This window comes from Orycteropus afer, unplaced genomic scaffold (assembly GCF_000298275.1).
Source record: "Orycteropus afer afer isolate SDZICR_OR568_19922 unplaced genomic scaffold, OryAfe1.0 scaffold00385, whole genome shotgun sequence".
Classification (NCBI taxonomy): domain Eukaryota; kingdom Metazoa; phylum Chordata; class Mammalia; order Tubulidentata; family Orycteropodidae; genus Orycteropus; species Orycteropus afer.
This window is the reverse complement of record NW_006921972.1, coordinates 1,209,081-1,218,695: the sequence shown is the minus strand read 5'-3', so window position 1 is coordinate 1,218,695 and position 9,615 is coordinate 1,209,081. Positions and strand designations below refer to the sequence as shown.

At 39.4% G+C, this 9,615-nt stretch overlaps 1 protein-coding gene across 1 annotated transcript in view; it reads left to right on the top strand.

Moving 5' to 3' along the window:
• Nucleotides 1–9,615, top strand: part of ATP9B (ATPase phospholipid transporting 9B (putative)) — a 285,800-nt gene that overhangs the window by 40,496 nt on the left and 235,689 nt on the right. Inside the window, exon 5 of the mRNA XM_007953302.1 lies at nucleotides 5,374–5,398. Coding sequence (XP_007951493.1) covers nucleotides 5,374–5,398 — 25 coding nt within the window. The remainder of the gene's footprint in view (nucleotides 1–5,373; nucleotides 5,399–9,615) is intronic.

The window sequence follows — 9,615 nt, the reverse complement described above, 5'->3', positions numbered from 1 at the left end:
TCTCAGGTTGTTAATGATTCTTCCTCCAATTCTGATACAACGTTTTTCTTCATATAGTCCAGCTTCTCGGATTATTTGCTCAGCATATAGATTGAATAAATGTGGAGAAAGGATACAACCCTGACACACTCCCTTCTTGATTTTAAACCATGTAGTGTCATTGGTCTGTAGTTTTCCTTTTTAGTGATGTCTTTTCCTGGTTTTGGTATCAGGGTTATGCTTGCTTCATAAAGTGAAGTTGGGAAGATTTTATCCTTTTCTGTGTTCTGGAATAGTTTGAGGAGGATTGGTGTCAGCTCTTCTCTGAATGGTTTGCAGAATTCTCCAGTGAAACTATCTGTGCCAGGAATTTTTTGTTGGTTTTGGTAATTTTTTTTATGACTTGTTCAATTTCTTTTTTTGTTGTGGGTCTTTTCAAATTTTCTACCTTAGTCTATGTTAATTTAGGTCAGTGGTGTGTTTCTAGAAATCTGTTTCTTCTAGGTTTTCAAATGTGTTGGAGTACAGTTCTTAGTATCCTGATATTATTCTTTTGATTTCTGTTGGTTCTGTTGTGATGTCACCCCTTTTGTTTCTTACCCATGTTGTTTGCATCCTCTCCTACTTTTCCTTTGTTAAGTTTCCAGTGGTTTATTGATTTTATTAATCTTTTCAAAGAACCAGCTTCTGGTCTTGTTGACTTTTTTCCTATGGTCTTTCTATTTTGTTTGATTTATTTTGGCTTCAATTTTTATTATTTCTTTTCTTCTGGTGACTAGGCTTTTTTTGCTGCTCTTTTTCTAATTGTTGGAGATGTTGGTTTGAGGTGTTGATTTTGGCTCTTTATTCTTTTTTGATATGTGCATTTGTTGCTATAAATTAGCCTCTGATCATTGCTTTTGCTGTGTCCCAAAGATTTTGGTATGTTGTGTTTTCATTCTCATTTGATTCAAGGAATTTTTAAATTTTGTTTTTTGTATTTTCTGTTACCCAGTCATTTTAGAGGCGAGTATTATTGAGTTTCCATGAATTTGCTCTTTTTCCATTGGTCTTCCTAATACTGATTTCTGATTGTATAGCACTGTGTTCTGAGAAGATAATTTATAGTACTTCAGTGTTTCTAAATTTATTGAGGCTTGCTCTGTGGCCTGACATATGGTCCACCCTGGAGAATGTTCTTTGTGGCCTGGAAAAGAATGTATATTGTGCTGTTGCTTTGTTGATGCCTATGAGATCAAGCTGGTTGATTGTATTTTTTAGCTCTTTTGCATCTTTATTGAATTTCTTTCCAGTTCTGTTATTGAATATAGTGCATTAATGTCTCCTCTGGTAGCATAATGCCTAAGGCACTTGACTGCTAACCAGAAGGCTGGAGGTTCAAACCCACCAGCCACTCCTTGGAAGGAAGATGGGACAATCTCCTTCTGTAGTGATACTTCCTCGGAAACTCAAGGAGGGGTCGCTATGAGTTGGGTCCGACTCGATGGCAAATAACAACAACAACAACAACTATTACTGTGGAGTCTTTTATTTGTCTTTTCAACTCTTTTAAAGTCTGATTTATGTATTTTTGAGCTCTTTCATTGGATGCATAGCTATTTATTATTGTTATGCCCTCTTGTTCAAGTGACCCCTTAATCATGATATAATGGCCTTCTCTGTCTCTTATGGGCATTTTTATCTTAAAATGTGTTTCATCAGAAATTAATATTGCCACTCCTGCCCTTTTTTGGTTGCCATTTTCTTGGTATCTCTTTTTGCAATCTTTGACTTTTAGTCTGTTTTTTTCTTTGTTTCTAATGGAAGTCTCTTGTAGATAGCATATTGATGGGCCATGTGTTTTAATCCAGTCTGGAACTCTCTGCCTCTTGAGTGGTGCATTTAATCCGTTGATATTTAGTGTAATTATTGACAAGTATGAATTTATTGATGTCATTTTCTTACGTGTTTTTTCATGGTGTTGCTGATTTCTTTCTTTCATATAATTTTCTGTGCTCAGCTCATTTTATTTGTGAATCGTGTTATCTCTTTCATTGCTGTTGTTTTAGTATTTGCTAGATATTTGTGCTTGTCCTCTTTTCTATTTTGATTCAGAGGTTTGTTCTTTTTCTTTGAGGTTACCCTATGGTTTATTTTCTTCCCAAGTTTAAAACAATCTGTTCTGTCTCACAGTTGCCTTGACTTCCTCACTATTTAAGAAGTTATGTAACTACACTATTCATCCCCTCTGTTTTGTTTGTAGTTGTCCTTATTCACCAATTGATGTCTCTGGTTCCTTGTTTACAGTCTTCTAAGCTTATTTTACTTCGGATACTTCTTCAAACAGATTGGTTTTTGGTTGTATCATTATGTATATTAATCATTGATTGTTTACTGTTGTTGATTCTCTGTCCGAAGGACTCCTTTTAGCATCTCTTATAAGATTGGTCTGGTTTTAACAAATTCCCTTAATTTCTGCTTATCTGAAAATCTCCTAATTTCACCTTCATATTTTAGGGGCAGTTTTGCTGGGTATATAATTCTTGGTTGGAGATTTTTTTTCTTTCAGAGTATTATATATACCATCCCATTGCCTTCTTGCCTACATGGTTTCTGCTGAGAAATCAGACCTTAGTCTTATTGGTTGCTCTTTTAGGTAGCTTTTTGTTTTTCCCTTGCTGCTTTCAAGATTCTTTCTTTATCTTTGCTTTTGGTGAGCTTGATTATGATAGGTCTTAGTGATTTTCTTTTTGAGGTTTGTTGGACTTCTTGAATGGATATAGTCTTGTCTTTTATTATATAAGGAAAATTTTCTTCCATCAAACCTTCAACAATTTTCTCTGTGGTTTTATTTGTCTCTTCCTGTTCTGGAATTCTGATTACACATAGGTTATTATTCTTGATGGTATCCCATATGAATCTTGTTGTTATGTGCCGTCAAGTCGGACCCAACTCATAGCGACCCCTCCTTGGGTTTCTGAGACAGTATCACTACGGAAGTAGATTGCCCAATTCCAAGATAAGAATCTCAGGCTTTCTGTATTTTGTTTTGAACTTTTGTCTGATTGATCCCTCATAAAAGTAATATTGAGGTATTTGTCTTTAATCTCATAAATTCTGTCTTCCACTGATTTGATTTTACTCCTTTGTCCATTCAATGTGTTATCTGTTTTGGAAATCTTAGTATTATTCTTCTGGATATCTATTTGTTGTTTTTGTTACATTTCTAGTTTTTCGTTTATTTAGTCAATTTGTTCTTGTATTGTTTTCATAAATTTTTCTAGAAGTTTGTGTGTGTTTTCCTGAATTTTGTCAGTGATTTCCCTGATCTTGTCCGTTTTTTCCTTGATCTGTCTCTCAGTCCATTGAAGGTACCCAAAATATAATTCTTTTGAATTCCTTATTAGGGAGTTCCAATGCTGCTTCTTCCTCAGGGATGTTTTTTGAGTTTTTATCCTAGTTCCTTTTTTCTACTACTTTGTCTTGCTTCTTTGTGTGCACTGTGATAGTCTGTTTTCTCTGAGACATTGGGGTATTGTTGTATTTATGTTTAATGTGTGATAGAGAATGAGAGGGTGTGCACAGATATCTATTAGCTGTTCATAAGGAGCAGGTAAGGATGAGCTGAGCTGGTACTGACTGCTGTCTATCTTTTGTCAGTTGGTGGAAAGGAAGTGGTGGCTCTCACTCAGTGGGTGGATTGCAGGCAGTACAGGTGTGTTTGGGTTGGAACAGTTACTGTCTTCCACTCATTTAGACCAAAAATTAGAAAAAAAAACCCCACAAATATCAAAAAAGAGAACGAAAAACTATAATGACAAACAGTAACAGTCACAGACAAAAAAAAAAAGAAATACAATAAATGAGAAGAAAATTTTTTATATAATAAAAGGATAAAAGATAATGAGAAAAATAGATAAAAGAAGCGACAGTGTCTTTGGAAAGAGAAATGAGAGACAAGGGCAAGGGTAAAAGAAAAGTAAAAAATGCAAAACTGCAAAAGAAAAAACAAGGGATGGGAAGAATCAAAAGAAAGGAATTTTAAAGAAAGGGAACCAGTGAATGGGAAGAGAAAATAAAAAAGGAGCAAACAAACAAAGAAACCAGGGACAGGAAAGGAGGAAGATGAAAAGAATAATTTAGAAATAAACAATCAAAAGACAAAATTTTGAGAGATGGGGCATTCCTGCTGGTCAAGAAGGTGGATAAAGGCAGGGGATAGCCACCAAGAGTGTGCGGTGTATAAGAGTAGGAAGGGGAACATCACACCTTTCCAGTCGTCAGCCTCCAGCGCTGCTGCCCATGCTGTCCTCAGCAAGCGGAGCCCACTCCTGGTCGCCCGTCCATGTAAGAATGCCACTTGCTGCATAGATTCGAAATGATCATGCCCACTGATTGCAAATATTCAAAATGCCTGTGCTCTTAGGACAGCCTCTGGCAGTCCACAGGTCTGTCTGAGGTCTCCTCCTTTGCTGTTTTCCTTTGTGGTTGTCAGGTACCAACGTGGTCCTTGCCCATGCAGTCTATACTGAGTAGAGCCTCTTCTTAGGTTGCTGTTACAAAATATTAAAAAATGACTGTGCCCTCAGGACTGCCAGTAGTCCGCAGCTCTGTTTGTCTCCTTACTCTTGTTTTCATTTAGGTTCTTCTACTAGTTGGTATTTAATTCACTTCTTTATCCTTGCCTTCAAAGTTGAGGGTTCCAGGATCATCTTATGTATCAGTTTCAGTTGGTTTCTCATTGCTTTGTTGGAGAGGGTTCTGTGTAGCTTCTCTGCCTATCCTGCCATCTTGTTGGAACTCCTCCTGAGAGGAGTTTCTCGGGATACTCTGAGAATGCTTTTGTTGATGTTTCTTTCTCTTTTTATTTCTTTTTTCCTTTTCCTTTTTTGATTCCTTATTTTCAAACAAATCTTTGTCAAAACACTAGGTGAACACAAGGTAGAAAAACAGATTTATGAGACCATGTATGACAAAGATTACAGAATTTATGAGAGTTGTTTAGAAGAAGAATCGTTCAGCAGATAGCTACAGCCTACAGCAGGGAGCCAAAATACACTTGAGGAGTGGGAAGAATCTGATTTGCATAGTTACCACATTATTATTGTCACAGTGTCCAGGTTTCAGCAAAAATGTTTGAAGCATGTAAATAAACAAAACATGGCCCATGTATAAAAGAGACTAAGAGATACTAGTTTTGAAATTAGAAATACAGACTGCACTTGCTAGACCAAGGCTTTTTACATCAGGTTTTAAAGTAGCTAAGGGATACCAGAAGCCACTGTAGATAGACAGAGAGTACCAGTGCAGATATAGCAGTTATTCAAAGGAAATAAACAGAAATTCTGGAGGCAGAAAGTAACTGAAATGGAAGACTCACCAGAGGATTTTCACAGTATACCCAAGCAGACAAAGAAACAGTGAAGGTAAAGGCAGATGAGTTGATACTATGTAATCTGAGGAACAAGATAAAAAAGAATGAAGAATAGTGAACAGCCCAAAAGACCTGTGGGACACCATCAGCATACCAACACCTGGATAACAGGAACCCCAAGAGGAGAGGAGGGAAATGATAGAGCATTTGAAGTAGTAATGCCCAAAAACTGTTTAAATTTGATAAGAGACAGAGATATGCATTTTGGGGATGCCCGGTGAACACCAAGAAGGAAAGATGCCAGACCAGCTGTCTTCAATGGCTAACTCTACCAAACGTTTAAAGCAGAATGATCACTAACCTTCTCAAACTCTTCCAAAAAATAAAAGAGGAGGAAACACTTTGTAACTTATTGTATAAGAATTGTGTTACCCTGATACCAGCGTCAATAAAAGACTACCAAAACACAGCAGGCTAAAATCCCTGATGGATACAGATGCAGAAGTCCTCAACAATACTATCAAACTTAATCCAACAGTATTTTGGGAAGATTATATGTGATCCAGGAGCTCTGGTGGCATACTGGATAGGTCATTTGGCTGCTAACTGGAAGGTCAGCGGTTACAACCCACCAGGTGCTCCATGGAAGGACAATGGGGCTGTCTACTTCTGTAAAGATTTACATCCTTGGAAATCCAGCGGGAGTCACTGTGAGTCAGGACCAACTCGATGGCAGGGAGTTTGGTTTCATTTTTGGATACCTGATAAACAAGTGGGATTTATTTCAGGAATGCAAGGGTGGTTCAGCCTAAGAGCCAAAATTGTGTAATACGCCAGTGAGTACAGTGAAGGGTTAAAACCACATGATCATCTGGGTTAGTGCAGAGCAGGTACTTGACAAAATCCAACATACTTTGGAGATGAAGCACTCAGGAACTAGGAGTAGAAGAGAATTTCCTCAATGATGAAGGACATTGATAAAAAATCCCCATAACTTTGCTTGCTGAAAATGAAGATGACTTGAAGTACTTACCGTTAAAGGTCACAGACTACATTCTTCAGTATGAAACATGCCTGAATGTGAAGAAAATGAAAATGCTTACAACTGGATCAATAGACAGTATCATGATAAATGGAGAAAACATTGAAGGCAGTGATTTTATTCTACTTGGAGCAACAGTCAAGATCCATGAGAACGGCAGTCCAGAAATCAACTGACACTTTGCATTGGGCAGATCAACTGCAAAAGACCTCTGTAAAGTGTTGAAAAGCTTAATGAGAAGGTGCACCTGACCCAGGCCATGATCTTTTCATTTGTCTCACATGCATGCAAAAGCTGGACAATGAAACAGGAAGAAGACTTGATGCATTCAAACTGTGGTGATGGTGAAGGATGTTGGCTGTACCCTAGACTGCCAGAAGGACAAACACATTAGTCTTAGAAGAAATGCAACCTGAGGGCTCCTTAGAGGCGAGGATGGTGTGACTGGCTTGATTACTTTGGATGTGTCATCGAGAAAGCCAGTCACTAGAAAATGGTGTCATGATTGCTAAAGTAGAAGGTCAGTGAAGGTGATGGGAGCCCTCAGTGAGACAGGTTGACACCACAGCCACAACGGACTCAGTGAGACAGACCGACACCACAGCCATCATAACAGACTGACAGATACCAGGTATCAGGAAGGCGGTGCAGGGCTGGGCAACATTTCGTTCCACTACATATGGGGTCGCCAGGAGTTGGAGCTGAGTCTGTGGGAACTAATAACAGCAACAACATCACGTGCAGTGGGGGAAGATGGAAAACAAGGATGTGTTCTTTCACCACTGCTCTTCACAGTCATACTGGAAGCTGTGGGCACAGTATTTAGGCAGGAAAAATAGCTAAACAGCATCCAGTTTGGAAAGCAAGAAGTAAAAGTGTGTCTACTTGCTGATGACATGATCCTGTGTGTAGGAAATCCCAAAGAGTCCACACTCAAGCTCAGAACTAGAGCCAAATTGAAGCTACAGGGCACAGAGCAGCATGCACACGTGAGAGTGTTGGTTCTGTAGACCAGCACTGGACAATCTGAAAATAAATGAAGAAGCAGTTCCACTTAGAGTCACACCTAAAAGGAGGAGGTATTTAGGAGTAGCTGTAGCTGTGGAGGTGTAGGACTTGGGCTTTGAAAACTGCAAAGCGTTGCTGAAAGAGATCAAAGACAGCTTAGTAGAGTGAAGGCTCCTGTGTCCATGGGCTGGGAGACTGAGTTACTATAGAACGTCAGGACACCCAGAGTGGTGGCTGCTGTCCATGCAGTCCTTTTAAAAATCCCAGCGGCCACTTGTGTAAGATGATAAAGCCCATTTGAATTCATAGAATGGCAGGGGGCTCTGAGTAGCCCAAAAGTTCTTGAAAAAAGGAATAAAGTAGGTGAGTCACACATCCTGATCTCAGAGCTTACCTGTAAAGCTTCAGTATTCAGAACAGTGTGATGTTGGTGTGAAGGCAGACATACAGACCAAGAGGATCTGGATAGCGAGATGCAAAACAATACGTTTGGAACTTGTGTTTCACATCATATTTAAAAAGGAAGTGAAAATGTGTCAGAGACCTAACTGTAAGTGCTGAAAGACTCAAACGCTTCCGAGAAAACGTAGAGGCAAACCTTCATTACCATGGGTAGACAGTGGTTTCTTACATAATACACCAAAACTGTCGACAAAAAGAAGAAGAAGAAAATTTGGACTTCATCGTAATTAGAAACCTTTCCATGTTAAAGGCCATTATCTAGAAACTGAAAAGACAGTCTATGGAATGGGAGAAAATATTTGCAAATCATTTATCTGATGGAGGCCTAGTATCCAGAACTCTTACAACTCAGCAATGAGACAACCAAATTAAAAAATGCAAGGTACTGTAATAGTTATTTTTCCAAAGAAGATAGGTGGCCAACAAGCATGAGCAAATGCCAGCATTGTTAGTCATTAGAGAAATGCCAGTCCAAACCACAGTAAGGTACCACTTGACACCCATTAGTATAGCCTTAGGAATTTGACTGCTAACCTGGAGGCTGGTGGTTCAAACCCACCATCCACTCTTCAGAAGGAAGGTTGGGCAATCCACTTCTGTAGTGATACTGCCTTAGAAACCCAAGGAGGGGTCGCTGTGAGTTGAATCTGACTTGATGGGAGTGAGTTTGGTTTTGGTTTGGAGAATTGATACCAGGTCAAACCAATCCTACTTCTGTTGTGATACTGCCTTGGAAACCCAGGTCGCTATGAGTTGAGGCCGACTCAACGACACATAACAACAACAACAACATGGTGGGCATGTGGAGAAATCAGAAACCTTTGCATTACTGGTGGGAACAAATGATCCAGCTGCTGTAGAAAGCATGTGGCCCTTCGGGGATCTAATCATAGAGCTGCTGTATCACCCCAGGTTCTACTCTGGGGTCTGTTCAGCACCACAGGACTTGAAAGCAGGGACTCCAGCAGCCCCGTGCATACCTCTGTTCATTGCAACACTGTTCCCAACGGCCAGAAGGTGGAAACAAACAGAGTATCCCATCAGCTGTTGAATGGGTAGACAGGATTAGGATATGCGTAAGATGGAATGCTGTTCACGCATTGGAAGGAATGAAGTCCTCGTAAAGTCTGTGCCGTGGATGGACTGTGTCCTGGTGGAGCACAGACAGGGTCAGTCTTCATCTCTTTGATTCTTGTGTATTTCAGGAACTTTGATCATAAGTACACACACTGTAACTGTGGGGCAATACAATTTGCTGAAATTTTTGGTCTGCTTTTTAACATAAAGAATCTTCAGATGCTTCAGGGAAAGTTTGCAGCACGTTAGTGCCTTTTATTGCCTTCATGAGTAACACACACAGTGGAACAGACTGGTATTGAGGGTGTTGTAACGCCTTTCCTGTGCCATCCTTGGTTCTGAACACTTTAGAGGGAAGTCCAGTAGTACCGTGGGTCTTGTGGCTGCTGTATTCTCTAGTGGTAAAAGGATTTCCCTTTGTGACAGTCACAGCTTCTCCAGGTAGTTGTTCAGTTTCGTGGCCCCCTCCATGAGAGACTGTACTTCTTGTATAAAATTATGCTCATTAATCAGTGTGTGCTGGGCACAGAAGCCTACTTCACTTTCATTATGTACTTGTTTGATTCACTGGTTGGGCCAAGGTTAAAGGCATAAGCCCAAAAGTTTACTTTTTCTCATGTCACTTAGAAAATCTGTGTTAATTCATTCTTCGTGATAGTCATGTGTTTAGATTTTTCTTTGATTGTGTTATTTG